The 20974-nt window shown below is 44.5% G+C and overlaps 1 protein-coding gene across 1 annotated transcript; it reads right to left on the bottom strand.

Annotated features, from left to right (window-relative positions):
- Positions 1-5927: 5927 nt before the first annotated feature.
- On the bottom strand, positions 5928-19740 carry LOC137863663 (transmembrane protein 182-like). Its single transcript, XM_068697012.1, has 5 exons — positions 19463-19740; positions 17757-17874; positions 16221-16319; positions 13927-14064; positions 5928-7234 (listed from the first exon to the last, which is right to left on the bottom strand). The coding sequence occupies exons 1-5, from the start codon at positions 19613-19615 to the stop codon at positions 7005-7007; spliced, it is 738 nt and encodes a 245-aa protein (XP_068553113.1). The 5' UTR covers positions 19616-19740; the 3' UTR covers positions 5928-7004.
- Positions 19741-20974: the final 1234 nt, after the last annotated feature.

Genomic DNA, 20974 nt, shown 5'->3' on the forward strand with positions numbered 1-20974 from the left:
AGCAGGAGCAAACCCACAGTGTGTGAAGCACAGCAGCTCCCCGCAGTGCTGCAGGTACAGATTTTCCAGTGGGACCTTCACAGCTGCACTCCCGCTGCCAAACCCTGGCAGGGAGGAAAAAACCCTGCAATGTTTTTTCTTTTCTGAGGGCACTCCTAAGAACCCCGTGGAAGAAATCTTTCTAGTCTTCCTCCGATGAAAGCACGCGCTGTTATCTTTTGGTTAACGTTGCCCAGCTCGGAGGCGAGGCTGGGCTGAGCCTGATGCTCACAATCAATTAAATCGATGCGGTCGTGTCGCTCCACTGATTCATGCTACACAAGGGCTTGGCCTGGCCTGCAGAGCACGCAGCCCTGCAGAGGACACGGGGAGTCAGAAGATAACGAGGCTGGCAGGAGAAGCAGGACCACAGCACTGCGGGTCCTCGTCCCCTGCAGTCAGCACCGTGGGGTGCAGCACAGGGCCAGGTCAGGGACTGCACCCTGCGATGCTCACACACACGCCCTCGCACACTTTGAAGTGTCTTATTATTATATCAGTGGCTATATTTTGATGTAAGTCATGGCTTGGAGCTTGCATGGCTTGTCTCTTCTTAGGGGCTGCTTTGGGATAGGAGGGGGCAGCTCTGCTCTGGCTGCATCACAGAATAAAACTGCATTTGCACCCACAGTACAGCCCACATCTCCTGCCTGCAATGTACAAGGATCTTCCATCCAGCAGGCAGTTTTTATCTTGTGTAAGAGCAAAACTGTCTATTTTTGCCTGCAGAACCAATGCATTAGCTGGGAGGAGTGGCACCAGCAGGAAAAGCTGGAGCAGCTGCCCACCACCCACTCCCCAATTTCTCCTTCAATTTTTTTTTTCCCCAATTAAATTAATTTTAAATGAATGAAAAATGCTTCATGCCCTAAGATCCTGAAACCTCTGGTGTCAGCTGAAACCAGCACTTCTGCTCCCAGCTGCAGCCCTAGCTGCAGGCACCTCTGCTTTGAAGCCTTTGAAGTGGTTGTGGTGCAGGCAAGGCTCTCTGCAGAGAAAGCCAGTCATTTTATATATATTTAATGTATAAAGTGTGTCTTTGTGTTAGCATAACACAGATTTTCACAATGCACAGGGAATGGCGTGGAAGAGTTATTCACCTGCAGAACAAAATTGCAGGAAAAAAACAGGGAGTCATCCCAGGAATGGCTCTTCCTACCCCAAATCAGGCAGGTGAAGCCAGACAGCTGCAGAGGAGATGAAAGCATGAAAACTGCTTCTTCGCTGTTCATTTTATGAATGAATTTACTGTTTCTAAGAGCGAGAGATTGAAACGTTTCTCCCGTCATCGGGATTTACCCTTTTAAAGCTTAGAGGAAACAATGCTGCTGGGATGTGATGCAAAAGCTATGCCATAAATTTGATTAACGGTTGGGTTGTGGAGCTAATTACTGGGCTCACTTGGTAATGACCTTGGTTCTGGGAGCACTGCGTGTGGTTTGAGATGCAGAACCTCAGTATGATCTGATGTATTGTGGTCTGGAAGAGAAGGATCCACCTCAGCAATCACTAGGACAAATTCAGTGGCTGATTTGTCTAGATTGATAAATTTCCATACTTTTTTTTTGGCTGGGAGAGATTCAAAATTGATGTCTGCTTCAGAATGAGCCACATTTATTCACCTTGCTCCACAATTATTCTAGCTTGTAGCAGAGGAAGTTTAAGCTTCAGATCCTCAAACAGCCAGCTCATTGCATGCTACCCGAGCAGCATTTCCAAGTGGTTTCATGAATGACTTCTCCCACAGAGCAGCTTTTAAACCAAAGAAAAATACAAAAGATTTCTAAAAGCATCTGAAATGGAGAAACAATTGCATTCTGTGACTCTGCAAAAATATTTCTGAGGAGACGTAATATATTTTGCCAGGGTAATGGCCTTTTTCAGGGGGTGGTTCTTTTTTCTCAGCATTTGTTGCTTTGTCAGTGCAAGCCACATAGGGAAATGTTGGAAAATGGGTAGGGAAAATATAATTAACCCTGTGTTTTTCACACAGTTGCCCTTTATGCTCTTTTATTTTTATTTTTTCCTTGCTTTTATGAAGCCATCATTAATCTAGTCAGTCAAGGTCAGGCAAGATTTTTTTTCTTCTTTGCAGACCTTAAAGCTTATAAAACTTCAATCTCCTCTCGCGTAACCGAATGTTTAGTACCTACCGTTTGGGTTAATTAGAGTGCATTCTTTACAGCTCTGATAATAATCACTATTACACCGTCAGAGCAGTGGTGGTAGAATATTTTTTCATTTGTAATTTCTTTTTCATAGCAAACATCTATGTACTCATACTGCTTAAACAACTGGTTCTTTTGGGTTCTGTCAAGGGTTCATGCCTGGAAATACCAAGCTCTAGAAGATAAGAACATTGCATACACTCATTAAAACTCCCAAACTAAAAGCAGCACCTTGAAAATACCCCAAAACTAGGTAATTCTTTTGAAGAATTCACAGGAAAGAGATGAGAATAAAGAGAGAAGATCCTCTGAATAGCCAGCATTAAGCAGGGTGAAAAGGAATCTTCTCCAATCTCTTCAGAGCATGGTTATTAGTACTGGTAACAGGGCTCTCTGTCCCAAGAGAAAGAGTGGAGAGTGAATGAGGAAACAAAAACATTTCTGTAAATAAAGGTGTTTTTTTTTTTTTCAATTCAGATGTTTTTCAGGAAGTCAGAAAAAAAAAATCTACTTCTCAAATGTCAAGTACTTGAAAGACTAAAAATAGATCACCAGAATAAATAAATTAACCCAGAAGACAGGACAGATGCTCTGCAGGCACCACGGATTAAATAAATTCACTAAATTCAAAGTGGTATTCCAGATAAGAGCTCTTTGTGCTGCAGCATGTACAGCTTATTGATTATAGGATTGAGGTGCTGTGCACTCTTGTAAAATGTACTGCGGCTGATACGACTTAATCCTGCAGTAATGTACAGCCCAGTGCACAAAGCATGGAGCTAGCTTATATTTTCTTGTTTATTTTAATTTCGTTTCTGCCTTAATTTGCTGCACCTCATCTGTGCCCTCTTCCACCTGCGCCATATCAACGCATCCCCGGGCAGCATGTGCTCAGGGCGAGAGACAAGAGGCCCTCCACACTGTGCTGACTCAGCAGGATGAAGCTGAAAACCTGTCCAGATAAGCTGGATTCTTCTGGATATACAGAAAAGTTTTTTAAGTCCTTCTGGGTGAAAGCAAGCCATCCAAGAGGTTGTACACTTAACTGGAGTTAATTCTGGTTGCCTTTCAGTTAACGGCCTCCATTTCCATCATTACTGCAGAGCAAAGCCAACTCCTGGCCTAAGTTAGTACATACAGGTAGGCCACAGGAATGATGAATGTCCATCCTCAGCCTCCTGCATGGGTGTCAAGGGACTCCGCTGGTCTCATCCTGCATGTGCTCAGCACCAGACGCCTTGCTGTGTCCACAAACCTCATCCTTGGCTGTTGGGCTAAGGCAGGGAGGGGAAGGAAGGAAGGATGCAACATGGCATCATCCATGATCGGCCCTGAGAATCAAAGGTCACCTCACAGCAGCACAGAAGAAAGTTTCTTTTCCTCCTTTGGAAGCTCTCTTCCCTGTGCTGCTAAACCCAGATTTCCTCTGCAGGTTGCTCTAACGATGCTAGCAGATCTAACGATCTAGCAGATGCCTCTAAATGTGGAGTTTTAGCACAAAATTTACCAAGAAAAATTAAATAGCACCAGTCTGCCAGCGCTGTGAGAAAGCAGCAGAGCACAGCAGTGTGCCCATCTCCTCTTCTACACTCTTCGGTGCTGCTGCCCAGCACCCAGCACTGCCCCAGGCCTTAGGGCATTCCAGGTGCTAGTTTGCCAAATCACCAGTAAAAGAGGTGAACAGACCAAGGGAAAAGGTTTTATCATTAATTTTTGCCTCCCTTTGAAGTAATTAATATGAAGGAACATACGAACAAAGAAGCTGCAGGGGCTTGATCCTTGGGTAACCTCCCCAAAGCTCTGTATCTCCCACCTATTTGACAAACCTCCTGATATCTTACTTCACCAAAATCAAGCCTCTTAATCTCAAGACATACAGTGTCTGCTATGTAACGTTGCCTCACGAGCATGATCCACAGGGCCTGTAGTTTAACACCCAAGATTCATTAATATTTCCTGCAGAGCGCTCAGTAAGTAGCAAATAAAGCAGGAAGTGTCCCAGATGTTGGAAAGAAAAAATGGAATTATTCATTGCTTACTAACGTCAAATGCTAATGTGAGAAAAGCATCCTTGAAGAAATCCTTGACTAAAATTCATCAGTGATGTGAAATCACAGTTTTAATTATGCATTTTTGAATGTATTTATTAGTCCCAGTTCTGATCTGACTTACAGATGTTTAACAGTGATAAGAGTCTACTGCAGTCTCTGGAATTACTCATGATTTATAATGACAAAACTTGGATCAGAATTAGGTCCTTGTCACTACTCTATAATATCCTTTCATCAGACTTCTTCACATTCAACAGATGAAAGAGTCCTTGGTTTTCACATTTTTAAACCTTACCACTGAGTCCATCAGCTTATTTTTTAATATTTTCAGAAACAATGATTTTCATACAAAATTTTATCCATGTAAGGTATAACTGCCACAGGAGGCCAAAGGAGTTGGACTCCTTAGTCTACCAACATAACATGTTTGGTTCACACTTGTGCTGACTATAAATGTTGCATTTTAATATAAGTGGTAATTAATTTAATTGTACTAGTCCATAATCGCATTTTCTATATACTTATTGCCATGATTATTAAAGTATGCCCAATGCCAAAGTTTAAAAATATATATATCCGTTCAAGAATGATTCAAAGTCATGTTTTTGAAAAGAATGATAGAGTTTTAAACGATTGCTCGTTCTAGAGCTGATCCAGAAGGAGCAAGTCTCCAGGGATGGTTTACTCCCTAAGGCATGAATGCATGATTAAGCTAAATGTATTCCATAAATGCCTTGATGACATTAAACTAAATTTTTTAAAGAACAGATGGAGAAAGTTAATAAATATTTCATTCTATAATATAAAACTCACTTCTATATTCACAACTTCAGGGATCCTCAGCTTCACAGATATCAATAAGTCTGATGGATTTCTTGCTGCATTCTCATACTTCTGCCCTGGTGTCTCTTATGGGATCATCATTTCTGCATGCTTGGATTGTTTTATGGGATCAGTGAAAGGCAAGTGACTGTAAATCTTGACCTCTTCTGCTCCTGGATTATATACTTTTATTCTTTGTGACCATAAGTGTTCATCTCTACACTGAATAGATAATTAAATGACAAAAATTATTCAAAGTGAATTTATAGTGAGAAATTATCACTTGAAGAACTGATGGGGCACAGGCATAATCCAAAGAGATATAATGGGAAAAAAAAAAAAAAAAAAGTTTAAATTTGCCAAATAAAACAATGCAATACCTGTGTGTTTGTAAATGTCATGAAACAGCTACTCACTGGGGAAAAATAAATAAATAAATAAATAAATAAAATAAAGCATGATTTTTACCTGTACATAGCAATTCTATTCAACCAACATTTCTATTAATGGAAATCAGTGTGAATTTTACTTAAGAACTGTAGACCAAGCCTGTTATTCATATGAAAGAACTGATCTTTACATGTGGGAATTACAATTTCTCACTCTATGTATGCCATGAATCTTGTAAAAGAGTAATTAGAACTTGCTCCATAAAGGAAAGAAATGCCAGACACGAATAGTATTTTAGGAAGAGCATTAACAAACATTTTTATACTGCCAACAATCTTCTCTGCTTTCTAGAAGAGATTTACATTACATTATTAATTAACTATATTGAGTCAATAGTATGACATTAAGCTTGGGAAATGTATGTTTAGCACAAACTATGACATCCATGAGAAAAGCATATATTTCTAGTAAGTTTTATTTACAATTTATGCAAATGAGTTCAGCAAGCAAGGGCCCAACAAACTACTTCAAAGCAGCAAGATCCAGCCTGAAAAACACAGCAAGATCAAATCTTTGACATTCCTTGAGTGTCTCTACAAACCTCCACATACACAGAATAAATGACTTCACCTTCCTTACCTAGATGGTTTTGTATAGAATTAGCATGCATTACTCTTAGTGGGACTACTGTAACCTGTCAGACAACGTACACTTGAGCAATTGCAAGAATTTTAATATATATAAATTGTATATTTGGAACTGACTTGTTCTATGCCGGCTGACAGGTTCTACCATAACAAACAAACAAAAATCATAGTATTATTGTTCCCATTCCCTTTCCCCCAAGTCCATCTTTCAGTTTTTGAATTGTGAATGCCCACAACCCTATGTCCAGGAAAATATTAAATGCACAGTAGCATGGTGCTGTAAAGAAAGACTAATTAATACATTTTGTGATGCCACAGAAATTGCTTTAGTCACTTATTGCAAGTTAGGTTAGGCCCAGTTACATTTGTATCTTCAGAATCAGGGCTTTTAACGAAAAACTTTCTCATGTTTCCTGACATTCCATTAAAACGGTTGTCCTTTGATGTCAATTAGAGCCAGCTAAAAAAAAAAATCGTCCTTAATTGCTTTTTCAGAAATAGACATTAGAGTGTACACCCTCACAGCCAGATTCGATTACCTCTTACAAGAAACAAGGATGCTGGGAACACCGTAAACCTCCGGCTCTGCTGAATACGGATGGGTCGTGGTAGCTGCCTAGCACAGCGAAGGCTGTTCCTCTGACCTAAAAGTGCTGCACAGTCCATGGATATGTCTACATTTCTCCAGAGTGTAATAGTGGTTTAGGACTGAGAGCAGCTGCGTGCTCAGTGCTCCACCCCTGCCTCCACGCACCAGTGACTTTAATCATGCACCTACGCCGACAATTAGAGCTACAAAAACGACCGAGTCCTCAAAACTTGTGTACATTTCATTACAAGGGGTATCACCAGCTTTCTCTGAGGCTTGCCCAGCATCACCCATTTTCTTACTCCAGGGATTTCATAATGTCTCTGCCGACGAGAAAGAAGAGGAGTCCGGAGAGCAGCACCAGGGGCACCCCTGCGGCAGCGAACATGAAGGACCAGCCGTAGTACACGCGCACAGGCGTTTCCTCCAGGCACATTTCACTCCTCTCCAGGAGGATGTACTTCTGAAAATCAGCCACAAACTCCTTCCACATCACGAAGAGGAAAATGAGCAGGAGAAATAAGCCTCCTGGAAAGAGAGACAAAGTTATTCTCTGATTACAACCAGCCTATAAGATACAGAAAAGTGAGGAAAGACTGCAACAGGTTCCCATCTATTCTTGCAGACCCTTTGCATTAAAGGTCCATGGTGCAGAATGCCATTCCTTGTTGAGTTTTTCCTTTAGAGAGGAAAAATCTGCCTTCCAATGTCAGATCCCTTTTCCACAAGAAACACAAAGCCACGGGGACTGGTCCTGCTGGCACTGAACATGCTGCACTCAGTGCTGCTGCCCCGACACGGGGACAAACAGAGCCCCATGGACACCCAGGGGGCTGGCCTGGCTTGCAGGAGTCCCCTTGCACATCCAAGTAGCCATGATAAATCAACCTCAGCTGGACTACTAAATAACAGTATCAAACAGCTCATACTGTGAGGTTGTATAAACTTTTATGGCCCAACACTGGCATGTGAGACCTTATTCGCCCTCCTTAGACCCAGGGTGAAGGACTGAGGACACTTGAGCTGTGACTTCAAAGTCAGCATCCCTCTTGGAGCTCATAAGGGGCCTCCCAGGTCTTGTGAGGTGCCTGTGACCCAACTAGCAGCTGTCCATCAGGCTGAGCATCTCGTGTTTCCGTACTCATCCACACAGAAGGCCTCACGAGGGCAGCCTTCACGGGGAGAGCGTGGCCACGTCTGAAGTGGAGTGCAGGCACCTCCCAGACCCGTGTGGGGTAAAGTGGATTCTTGTGTTGGGTGACCCTATAGGAACCTCCTTCCCCACAACTCAGAGTGGTAGGTCTTTGCACAAAACAGATGACAAAACCTAGGATGGTCCCAGTATTATTTACTGCATCACATTAAAGAATACATACAGTGCATTTAAAAGTCAGCATACATTAACACCAAATAGTGGCAGTGTGATGACAGGTCTGAAACTACTTCAGTAAAATCTGGTCTCGACACTTCACAGCTAGAAGCTTACTACGTTTAAATGGTTCTGTATAGATACAGACACACATGTGAGTACAGCTATGAAGGACATACATCACAGATTATGGTATTTTCGTAGTAGAAGTGAAGCAAACGGTTCAGAATCACTGCAGTTGACAAGTCACCACACAGTTCTGCTGATGCATTCTGGCTTCTGCTGGATTTCATTTCTCCCCTTGCAAATTTTAAACCAAAGGTAGCTTGCAGTATATTTAATTATTCTTCCTGGCAGCTTATGCACTACAAAATCCAGCTTCCATGCTAGGCACAGGCTGCGGGTATGGCTTGACATTGATCTATCTGCTTAGCAATGGAGCTTACCGAGCCCTCGCTCGGAGGACACACAGCAGCGTTGAGCTGTGTTCCTGCTCACAAGGGATATAAGCACATTTGCTGCTTTAAAACCCTGCTCCACGTCTTGTAGCCTAGAATGAGTCTCATGTGTAGGGTCCAAAATGTTTCTCAGTCCTCACTAGGTGTTATAGAGAAGTTGAAGCTACCCATCCCAAGCTGTCATGTTTATTAAACTGCCTTCTGCACCCAGGGACTGGGAATTGAACCTTAATAATGAGAAATGTGTGTAACTGTATGAACACACTCCTCATCACCACGTTGTGCTGCCTCAGACCGTTCTCCCTTCCACAGACGAGTCCGCGTGGTTGCTGGAAAGGCAGGCTAGGAGTTAAACAGCAGCTGCTGTAACATTTGCATGTTCATTGAGATTGTGATACCACTTGAAATTACGTGCACAAATAAATATTTTACACTTAGTATGATAGTTGTATGCTTAAAATACCAATTATTCTTCTATAAGAAAATGATTGAATGTTTAAATAGTCGCATGTTCTTTACAAAATACAATATATTGATAAGAAGGCAATTAAGTCTTTATTACTGATGTAATTTAAAATTAAATTAATTAGATAGCAACTGAACCTTGAAAAGTGCTCTTTTAAAGATCAATTTATATTTCATTAGCTTATAATACCTACCGTAAGAGACACAAATATAAAAGTAGTCCCAGAGGGGCAGAGGACATGGGTACAGTGGTGTTTTTTTCCAGAGCTTTCCTATTTTTCTTTAAATAAAAAGTGTTGTTTTTTTTCCTGTATGTTTGTTTGGGTTTTTTGTTTGTTTGTTTGTTTGTTGTCGAGTTGAATTGTCCCAGGACAATTCAGGTTGCCTGAGGCTCATTTACTGGGGAAAGCAGACCAAAACCTACCTGCCCCTGTGCTGCTCCTGGGGAGCCCGGGAGGAGCAGTGTGATTATCGATGAACAGGTGCTGGAGGTGATGGCACGGCCACAGCCTCCACACCTAAATTAAGAATGCTTTCACACTCCAGTAAAATGACAAGAAAATGCGAAGTAAGCAATTTCTTCCCTAAAATAATTACATTGGGGTGGCAAAGAGTCCCCGGGACACATTTACGCAGCCTCCACGGCGAGAAAAGGAAACCAAAAGCCACCTCCTTCTGGATGCTCTTTGTGCAGCCGTAGCAGAAAGGCATCTTCATATCCCACTGGCCCCAAGTGGCTTTGAATATACAGAGACAGAATTCTTGCAGCTTTGGTCAGCAAGCTGAAAAAAAAAGCTTTTTTCTGTACTGCTCTGCCAAGAAGTGAACCCAGCATCCCTCTTTGGCACTGTTCATTAGGCAGCAACAGAAAAAATTAACCCTGGAACTCAGTCTCCAAGCTGATGAGGTCAATGGCATCTTCTGGGGAGGAGCTAATTGTGGGAAAATTGAAGTGGGGTGTTAAATCTCCTCCATCCAGGGGCTAACCATGAGCACACAAACCCCCGGCACTCCCTGCACCTTAATTGTGGGTAAATTGGAGTCTGCCTTCTACTTTCACTCACTTTTTATCCCAGTGACACCTTTATAGCTGTTAATTGTAGGGACAGGTGAGTGAACTCAATCTTTAACTCTTATTCTGTGGAAGCTCCTGAACTTTCATGCAATCTGCTAATTACAAGAAAAATGAACTTTGACCGTCAGCAACTCGTTTGCCTTTCTTACCGGTCACCTCTTCGGGATGCTCATAATAAGGGAATGGAGGGGTGACCTTCAGCTGCCTTTCCCCAGCTGTCAGCTTCTGCTGTACATGCAGAGCCTGAGACTTGCCAAAATGATGTGGGAGAAGGAATTTTGGCATAAAATCCAACAGAGATGTGTGGAGATGTCCCACAGCCACAGCATCCCTCCAGTACAGGCAGTGATGGTGCCACATGGGTCAGGATATTCAAGAACCAGCATAGGGAGCACAGTGGCTGGAGGAAGTTAGTGCACATTTAACAAGGTATTTGTGCTGCCCAGTGCAAGGATAGCTGGTAATGACTCCTGTTTGTGTTGTTTAACATCATGTAGGATGCAGCAGGACAATTCCTCCCTCCAGAAGAGCCTCCTCAGTCCTGAGCAAGCCAATAGCTTGATCTTGTGTCATTGTCTTCACTTAAACCTGCTGCTATACCAGTCTGAACACCGCACAGCAGCACTGCAGGTTCAGAAGCAGCCCCAGGGCTGGATGAAGTGTTTTCTCACTTCTAAGCTTGGCTGCTAAAATGCCCAAAGGAAATAGAAATGAAGGAGCATGAGCGAAATCATCTCAGGAATTTCAACACAGCTTCCAGAAGGTGCGAGGCAGCCTTCACCCGGCTCGGTGACACCGTGATGATAATTAATCATATTGTCATCCGACTATCGAAACAAGTGGAAATTAGTCAGCAGACAGTGTCTGCCTTCCCCCTGCAAACACTGAGGCTGAGTTTGAGAAGGAAAAAAAAAGGCAGGAAAGCGACACGCTGGCTGCTTGCTCAGGCATCTCAGGCACTCCGGGGAGCAGGCTGGCAGGGACAAAGGCTCACCGAGGTACCAATGAAGGTAGCTGTGAATGTCAGAGGGACCTGGCTGTATTTCCTGATTTGTCCAGCAGAGGAACCCAGGGGGATGGCTCCAGTCTTCTGAACAACCTCTCAGAAACATCACCACCAAGCTGTCAGACTCTCTGGTTTGTCCTCTGAAAGCACAGGAAGCAGAAGGCCTCTTGGAGAGAAGACCCAAAGAACTTAACTGGACAATAAAAATCTTCACCTTAATCCGTTGACATCCTTCTGCCTGGAGGGGCACACTGGAGATGATGGAGAGGTTACCAGAACAGGTTGCAGCAGCTTTCACAGAGTCCCCAAATGGCCGAGGTGGGCAGGAACCTCTGGGTCCAACTCCAGGCCAAGCAGGAGCACCTAGAGCAGGTTGCCCCAGACCACGTCCAGGCAGCTTACAGAACCTTTAGAGCCCTTCAGGGTCCAACACCTCATTGCTTTACAACAATTCATGATGGTTTAAAGGCTGCCTGGGCAGAGGGAGGCTGAGGACAGGGCAGGGCTGGGCCACGGGACATCCCAAGGGGCCAGCACCGCATGGATTTGGTGCTGGTGTGGCTGTCCCAGGGCCAGAGCGTGTTCCTGCTCTGTGCATCACAGATTTTACACCTCCTCGAGGACAGATTGTTTCTGCAGGGGAGGTTAATTAGCACCGACCTGCAGGCCGTGATTAGAAGACAATATGCAATTTCTCCTGCATCATCGCTCGCATCCTGCTACCTGAAGGAAAGGCACGGCAAGGGAGTTGATGCTGTGTTAAATCCGCTGCTCCTACCACTGAGAGCAGTTACACAAAATAGCTTTAGAAGGGATGGCGAGAAAATAACCCCTGAGGGAGGCATCCTGTGTCCATCGGGATGCCAGCATCAAGCAGGATCCAGAAGTTTCAGGATCCAAAAACACAGCGATCAGCTGAAATTGTAAGCGAACTATGCTGAAAATGTTGAAATAATATTTCATTCCTCTTTTGTTTAAATTGAACATGTAACAGTAAGACTCTTTCAGCTGAGCTGGTTCCTTTTAACGACAGCTAATAATGATTGCTATTCAGGTTGAAACTGATACAAACTTCTATTTAAGCCACAGCATCTCTGTCTAACACCAAGAGGTTTAGGTGATAAATAATCAGCTTTTCTAAAAGCACCAAATTCTATGTCCTGGCCTTTTACACCAGGAGGAGTCAAATAAAGTGCAAAAACAATGAAAAAAATGGAATATGGTGATTCAGCTTTACTCAACACCCTTCTCTCCATGACATTACATTTATCTGGCTGTGTCAGAACGTGACCATCCCCCATTTTCCACCAAAAGCTGTGGGTTTTGGCAAACCAGGGCGTTAACTGAGGTAGGCAGTGTCTCCCTCGGAGAGAATTCAGGTGCTTGGCCCCAGTCTCAAGTCTCCAGCACTATGCAGTGGAAGGTGTCGGTACCCAACAGCTGTCTGAGAGCAAGACATCTTGCATTCCCGAATGAAATTCACATGTGCAAAACCACATAAAATTTACCTTTGGAAAAAAAATTAAACCCAACCAAGCATTTATTAAATCATATAAGAGAGAGATAAGCAGATACCCACAGGCTTGCTGGCCTTATTTCAATAACTGAAGTCCTGGAGGCAAATGGAAAATTGGACAAAATGCAGAGCGAATTAGCAGAGGCAGGTAGGGCCACGTTGATTTAGTGCCTTCCAGATTTTTTAGACAAATAGATAGATGTCATCTAGCTCCATTTTAACAAGCAGCTCAGCTGCTGTCACATGGTTAATTATTAGTACATCTGGAGAAGATGAAGATTAGGAAAGGACCTATGAAATGGGTAAGGAGGTAAATAACAGGGAAAAAAGAGCAAAAGGTAATAATAGGAGGGTATGACAAGATTGGGAGGAGTTCGGTTGGAGTTCCTCCAGGGTTAGTTTGGGACCTCTCTTGTTAAATAGTTTCATGAATGTTTTGGGACCCCAAAAGCTTAGGTACACACACTTATACACACAAAATGGAGCACAGACCCTAGCTTATGTTTGATTGATGCAGTGCTTGAGGAAGAAGGACCTAGTGCAGGGTCCATAATTAAGCATAATTAATTTCAGAGAAAGGCCTGACTTCATTATAGAGCTCTTCCCTTGGCATGACTTACCAGAGCTCCAAGCTTTAACTGCTTGCATTGCAAAAAAAAACTCTATTTCCAAGTTTGAGTCATAGTTATAAATCAAGTACTTCTCCTAGTTAAGCTAGTTATTCCCTCTCAAATACAGAAAAGAAAAAAACCCAAGTGATAATTCAGTGGAATAATTAATAATGGGAATAATGAATAAATTACTCTTTTTAATTCATTTTTCTGCTGTGACACTGCTTTATCTTTTCAGATTTTATTAAAGCAAGCCCTCCAGTTTTGTGGCGTGGGGGATGCCTGTCCCTGCGTGGTGGCTTTCCAGTTGTACCAGATGTAGAGCAAAGACAGGAGCCACTCACACTATATGAAGAAAGGCTGACAGGAGCAGAGCAGGGCTAATCAGTGCCCAGGGTTGGTGCAGCTCCAGGCTTTACTAAAACAAAAGGCTCTCTGGATTGCACAGAAGGCCGAAGAAGAAAAACTATGTTGCCCAATTCCCAGACTCCTCCCCAGACTAAGGACCTTCTTTGTAATGCTTGGCTAAGAACAGACGTTTATTTCCACATGAGGAAGGGGAGGACCATTTATTCCAAGTCACTGCTGCTTCCATCAGAGCCCCCATCCCTCCCCAGCACCACCCCACCCCTGGGTGCCTCCCCATCCCCTTGCACACTGTGGGCCACGGCCGCTGCATTCCTGCCCCGTGTATCCGATTCCTGCTGCTTGAGAGCTTACCCGAGGCCAGCAGGAACCCACCGCCGACTTTGTAGGACCTGGCGCTGACGAAGGGAACACCACACACCAGCAGCAGGCCTCCCACCAGGCCGCCAGCCACAGCCAGCATGATGAACGCTGTCCAGAAGCCTCTGTAGACTGCACAGCCAAAAAGAGGAGAGTCAGAGGAGACAGAGGAAAAGGTTTGCAATGAAACCATGTCATAGAGCTTGTGAGAGCATAGGACACAGTCCTTAGATGTACCTGTGGGGATGGAGGGGCTGGGCAAGAAAGGAAAGAAAATAGCAAAATTTGAAGAGATGGAATCTGATTATATCTATGTGCTGTTTTAACTTGCACTTACAGAAGGTACCAGGACCCTGGTTTAAAATAAAGTCAATTGTTATTGACTGCAGAGCAGGACTGCAGTGAAAACAGGAGCTTGTCATTTTCCCACTGTGGCCTTCCTTGACTCCAAGCCAGAGAACAGGGCAAGAGAGCAACTGCCTTTTTGTCCTTAGGATTTGGGGATTTTTGCTGTGACTTCACACAACCACGCCAGCCAGAGGCAAGCAAATTCGCATCCATCATGTCCCTGTCACTTTGGATGGGACAAGTGAGCAGCCAAAGGTGGGGGTCCTCTGGCAGAAACTCTCCAATACCCACTTCCAATTCCCCCAATTTATCTGGTCCTCTCAGACCACTGACTCTCACTGCTTTTTGTTTCTCAGAAGTATGAGTTAGAGAGATTTGAGCTGAGTGTGAACAAATGGGCAATGCTGAAATGACTCACACTTGAAAGAAAAATGATACAGAGAAGATGCGTTTTGCTCATTTTAAACCATTTTGTCAGGAGAGCCACTTAGGGAGAGATAAGTATCTTGAACTCTCCAAAACCACAGAATTCATTTTAATGTTTAACCTCCCGTCACCCGTTTCTCTCAGGGAGCCTAAGAGGATGCAGATAAGGCAAAATTATCTCTGGAGCAGGTAATAGCTGGAGGACCCTCTTCTTGGACGGCCTCCTGTTTTGTCATAATTTGCATCTGAGTGCAGACTGGTTGGAAATAAAATAAAATGTGCACGGCAGAAGTGCCTGCTCCCCTCAGATTTCCAGATGCTTTGCAGTGGGGTTGGTGCAGCTCCAGCTGTCCTAAACATGGGTACTGAGACATCCCCATCTCTGTGTCGCGATACCCCATTTTGTGCTGAGACATCCCCATCTCTATGTCACGATATCCCCATCTCTGTGCCGACACATCCCCGCCTCCCCAGGGATGACAGCACTGAGGCCAATTCGGCAGCGGGGCCACAGCAGCCTCGGCACTGAGCCCATCCCAGGGCCGTCCCCAAAAGGCATTTTGGGAGGCAGCTGCAGAGGGCTGCCGAGTGCAGGCTGACAGGCAGCGACAGATGGCTCAATGGCCCTTTATTTAGTATGGAAAAATCAGTGTGTTTATCATTGAGATCATTCAGAAGCTGGACGTCATACCACTCTCTCCTAAGCAGAAAAAATAAGCCAGCGATAACCTGCGTGCTTGCCATACACAGCCTGCACCGGGCTACTCCTTTCACCACTGCTCGCATCCGTTCTACATCGTGGCTTGCGCCCCGAGGCAGGGATCCGACACAGCACAGCAAAAGAAACTAGCTGCTCTCCTTCACATGCTCCTACTGACAAATATTATTTTTTTTAATTAATTCCTCGTAAAAAAAAAAATAAATAAAAAAATTAAAAAGGTACTGCTAAAGGCTAAGGAAAAGGTCAAGATGTTTGTTTGTGCAGTATGCCTGCCCCGGATCCCCAGAGGCAACGCAGAGTGATGCACACTATTTAAAGAAATCAATTCATTTCAAAAAAGATCATGGAATTAATTCTAGCTGCTGCCACCAATTTAGCAAATTAAAATTCCTAACAGCAGCTGATTCATTAAAGAACTCTGAAAATACAGAGAAACATAAATAAAAAGGGAACCAGTTGAAAGGAGAGCTCTCCAACTGTGTCGTATTCGGTGTATTAAAAATAAGCCAGCCACTTGCGTGGATCTTTTGACAATTTGGTCTTTAACTGATTTTTCCAGCGTTTGTTTATTTTGTCTTGCAATGAATCAACACGGGAGCTCCCCTGGGGAGCCAGGCCCTGGGAACGCCTCGGGGCCACACGAGGCCACTTTGTCAGGAGCTGCCCAAAAATCCTGGCTGTGCTCGGACCCGCAGCTCTGCAGGAGGGGACAGCATTACAGCACACCCCACACACCGTCCTTCCTGGCCCCGCTGCTGGGACAAGGAGCTGCTGGGAGCAGGGGGGAACCCACCTGCGGTCGTGTCGTAGGAGGGATGGGGAAAAGGTCCCAGAGTGACAGGCATGGGGAACAGGTAGCCGTGCATGCAGTGCTTGGGGTGTGCTTGGCTGGCTGCAAGAGAACAAGAAAAGGTTTGATTTTATGCAAAATCATAGTTATACCATATGCCATAATTTGGACGGCAATGCCCTGTTCTGGAAAACACGCATAACACTCATGAAGGCTGGGGAGTAAAGAAAGATGCAAAATTGTGGCTAGACAGAAGAAAACAGAAGAGTGATGAGAGAGGGGAGATGTAACAGGATCTGAGACTGCCGCCCCCACGACATCATATCTTCATAACATCAGTCTGAGGTGGACATAAATCACAAAAGATGGAGCAACTCAAATTAATGTCAATATTCCTCTTGCTATTTCTCTCCTGGAAGGGGCGAAGAGGTTTGGGTGCTAGAGCAAGCCCCCTTACGAGACCTCCAGTTGGTGAGAGAGGAAAGCACAATTAGAACGGACGTGCCCCATCAATATTAATACCACTGAGGCTTATCGTGATTAACAGTAATAGAATGAATGTTAAATGAATTAATTAATGGTTGGCCACTTATTTAAATATGTTCCCCAGCTCAAAGGAACACTTTATAATAGGTGGACATTAGTTCATGCTAAATTGACTATGGAATACCTATTGAATTAATTATTACATCCACGAGAGCAGCAAATTAATTTGCCATGATCAATCCTATTATAATAAATACCTAAAGAAGTAATACAAATTTGCCAGTTATCAGGAAGAGTCATTTTACTGCAGGTAACATTATATTATATAACGTATTTCTGTATAATGTAATTAGATAGCAAACTCCCTCTCACCAGCTTTTTTTTTTTTTTTTCATATCAAAAAATTTCTGTGAGAAAAATCCCACGTTGTTCTGGTGAACAGTGGCAGTAACTCTTCCTACAAGATTTTACAGGATTCGGAGATCAGGGTCTGAGGGACAGCAAAGTCATCTGAAACTAATCACCAGGGAATAACCTGATTGAGGGAACCGACCTTAAAAAGCAAAACAGGAGCTTAAAAAGCAAAATAGGCAAGATCTTCAAACAGAGGTCTTGTGTGCCCAAGAGCACCAGCCCATGGGCTAGGGTTTGGTCTGGACCCCACCGCTGGAGGCCCTGAGCACCCAGGAGGCCACGTGTGTGTGTGTGGAGGTGGAAATGCTCAGCACACGATGGCCAAAACATGGATTTTAGAGCAGCACTACGGGCCCGACAGGCACTGTCAGCAGGCCTGGGCTGGACACAGGCATTAAGGGGCATGGGGAGAGCTGTGCTTGCTGGTGGAGGACACAACCCCATAGGCTTCATAGGTGATATTTTAGTTGGCACCAAGGGGTTCCTAAGTGACTGCAAACAGCCCTCCAGCAGCAAAATCCAAGTCAAAAAAGAACCCAGAAAGAGTGACCCAAGTTAGCTCCTGACAGAGAGGAGACAAAAATGAAGAATGAAACCAAACACAGAGCGGTGGCGCCGGGGCAGGCCGCGGGTACTCACTGTACCAGAAGGTCCAGATGGTCTCCGGCTGGCCCTCGCCGAAGAACCAGCACCGCCAGAAGAAGCCCTCATGGTGGAAAGTGAGGATCTCCTTCCCGGCCTCGGTCAGCATTTCAGCCTGCAGGGAACGAAAGCCTGAGCTGATGTGGGGATCATCACAGCAAAGGTGGAAAGTGTGTGTTTAGCTGGATGGTTTGCTTCCATTGTTTGGTGGGGCTTTGATTCGCTATTGTTTGAGTTGGTTTCTCAAAACCAACTCAGGGAACACGTTGCCAGTTTGGGAAAGGGCAGGAAAGGTAAAAACACAGCCCATTTACACAACTGGTACCTGAACTAGAAATCATGAAAACAGGGTCTCAAATAGAAATCGACTAGCTCAGAGGAAAGAACAAGAGCAGTGCCTGTGTCTTCCAGGCACTTCTGCAGTCACCCAGCCTCAGTGACAGACAAACTAACATGTGGCCAGAGCGTAACTCACAGGTCTGGGATGGTTGGGCAGTGCACAGTGCCATCCCTGGCCTCTCTGCAGTACGAACAAAAATCCGAAACATTTAACGTTGCCTTTTCCCAAGCATGCAAAACCAGAGCTGCACTCCTTCAGCCCCTTCAGCCGTGTCCCTGTCTTCTTTGGGACTCCATCACGCTGCTTAAAACAAAGAAGACAGCATCTTCTGCTGGAAGTTTCTTCTATCAGATTTTTTTTTTTTCACTAGAGAAAGTCATTTGGAAACATGACTCAAGCAAACAGTGCCCTACGTTTGATTACAGGATTGTGAAATGAAAGGAAGTATTTCTTGCTGGCATCATGATGTTTACCCAGCGTGACTCACCACACCAGAAAAAAAATCAAACCTAATTGGATTGAACTTTGAAGTAACAAAAAGGCTGCACAAAACAAGGACCTTCCTGTCATTTTTTAATTGAAGCTACGCATTGATCAGCACAAAAATATTTTTGAAGAGTGGATGGCTGAGGGAACTGGGCTGGCTGTTACTTCCTCGAGCAGTCAGACAATAGAAAGTGCGGCTAAAATCCCACATTCAAAAGGATCCATGAACATACGATAACAGCACTTAGCACTAAAACACCTGTCATAAAAAAAAAGGAAACATTCAACATTGTCATCTAAAAACTGCATTTCCTGCTAACAAAAGTCCTATACAAATCTTAATTTTACACTAAAGAGGCCTCTTCGTGTTAGATGGGCAGGAATCCGTGTCTGCTCTGCGCTGCCCCTGATGCTCGCTGTTGTTTTCTGTCTGTGCAGCAGTCGTATCACTTCAGATGTAAATGATTGCCAAGTTCTACACTTTAAAATATGTACTGGTTTTAAATGAGCAAACTAGGGGTAGAAATCTTTCAATGGCAAATATCAGAAGAAATCTTTTGTCTTTTGAGGCAAATGCTGTCAACAAGTAAAGCTCTTACATTTTCGCCTTTCATTCCCTAACATCCGTATCTGTCAGAGTACAGAAGCGCCGTTTTAATGTTTCCTAGACATTTTTACTTCAGTCACAATTTTAAAGTTAGCTCAGGCTGACTTTTTACATGAACAGGTCACTTTAAATAAGCATAAATATTATCACATCTAAAACTGCCAGCGCCTGAATTGAAAGTAGCTCTGTCGCCTTTCAACATTTTCAGAGCATGTTATTTAAATGAGTCAGTTTTTCTCCTCCCCAGTAAGACACGGTTTCAGGCTTTACCTCGCCGGGCTGGAGCGTGCTGTTTCCATCGGGGACCATCCCGCAGGTGTCCGAAGCCAGCAGCCAGTAATCCGTCCCGAAGGCGACGAGGAAGAGCAGCACACCAGTGCCGCCCAGGATGCCCGCGGCCAGCCCCGCGATGCCAGCCTTCATGGCGGAGCAGAATTTGGGGGAAAAATAGGGAAATGCTGCAGTTTCCCGTTCCCTGAAAGAAGAGGACGGAGAGACGTGCTATTCTGGGACACAGATACGGATCTTCTGGTGGCCGGTGTGAGTTTCAGGGGGTGGTGGGAAAGGGGCTAATAAAAGCAGATGACCTGGCGTAGCCAAACAGCTGTGGCATTAAAGAAACATGACAAATAGCTATTGAGGCAGAGCAGGAAGATTTCCAAATAAACACATGGCTGTTCATTTCAACACGGTAGGCAGCGTCCAGAGGTCACAAGCACTTGTTATGCAGAAGTACCCAGGAAACTGGAGAGCTTCAGCCCGGCTTGTGCATGAACTTAGCAGGGAGGCCGTGCGCTGCTGCAGCAGATCTGAGCCCGCAGATTTTTATCATTCCTCTGTTCCCAAAGCCCTCACCACGAGGCGTCTTCAGGGGTGTCCCCAGAGCGCAGTACTGAAGTGCTCTCTTGCCTCTGAACTTAAAGCTGATGCCATTGTCGCACAAAATAACCCCAGGGTTAAAAGCGAGGGCATTAAAATATTGGTGCCTCTCTTGGTGCTCTGGGGAGTGGTGCAATCCTCCCCTGCACACACAGTTACATCAGACAGGTCCGCATCCAGCTAGACACGGAGCATTTAGCTCACGTGTAGCTGCCAGCATAGCTGAAGAGCCTTGCTACACGCTTGGAGCACGGGGATCTCTCTCCTGCCACGGGATATGGACATTGTGTGGTGTTTGTTCCCCTCCCTCTGCCCAGCCCCGCTCTGAAAGCAGTGTCTCACGGGGAATGAGGACAATCCTGCACGGAATTTCATTGCCATTTGGTCCCTAACGTTTTTGTCTTCTGCTGGAGCATCTGCTGTAGATCACTGCCAGGAACAGGATGCCAGACCAGGAAAATTGTAATTTCTGGAGGGCAATAACTATATTCGTGTGGCATGCCAGGAGTCTGGCGGAGGAAATCTAAATTACGCTGAAAATTTGGGTTCTGATTTTCTAACCTTAGCCTAAGTCGTGACCTGGTCTAAAAGGAGAATAAATGAAGATGTTGACTTCCTCGACCTAACAGATTTTGCATTGCCAAATTAATTTCCAAATCAATGCAATAGTTAAAGTTAGCTGCGCACATATGGGTATAGCAGGGAAACTGCCCACCGCTTAGGGAGACTGGAGAGAGTTGGATAAAATGTTGACTACACTTCTAGCCAACTGCTGGTGCATATGGACTGCTGAATATGCTCGCTCTTCAATGAGCACAATAGACTTTAAACTGTAATAATTGATTGCATCCTTTGCATTGTTCTTTCTTAAATATTGCAGGTTGGGCCAGTCTTAAATAATGC

Source organism: Anas acuta, chromosome 13 (genome assembly GCF_963932015.1).
Source record: "Anas acuta chromosome 13, bAnaAcu1.1, whole genome shotgun sequence".
Taxonomy (NCBI): Eukaryota; Metazoa; Chordata; class Aves; order Anseriformes; family Anatidae; genus Anas; species Anas acuta.

Excerpts from the sequence above, each read along its gene's own strand:
- LOC137863663 (XM_068697012.1), bottom strand. The coding sequence starts at position 19,615 with ATGAAGGCTGGCATCGCGGGGCTGGCCGCGGGCATCCTGGGCGGCACT. Across the intron at positions 17,875-19,462 it reads GCACGCTCCAGCCCGGCGAG|GCTGAAATGCTGACCGAGGC; the intron begins GTAAAGCCTGAA and ends CGTTCCCTGCAG. Across the intron at positions 14,065-16,220 it reads CTCCTACGACACGACCGCAG|TCTACAGAGGCTTCTGGACA; the intron begins GTGGGTTCCCCC and ends TTGGCTGTGCAG.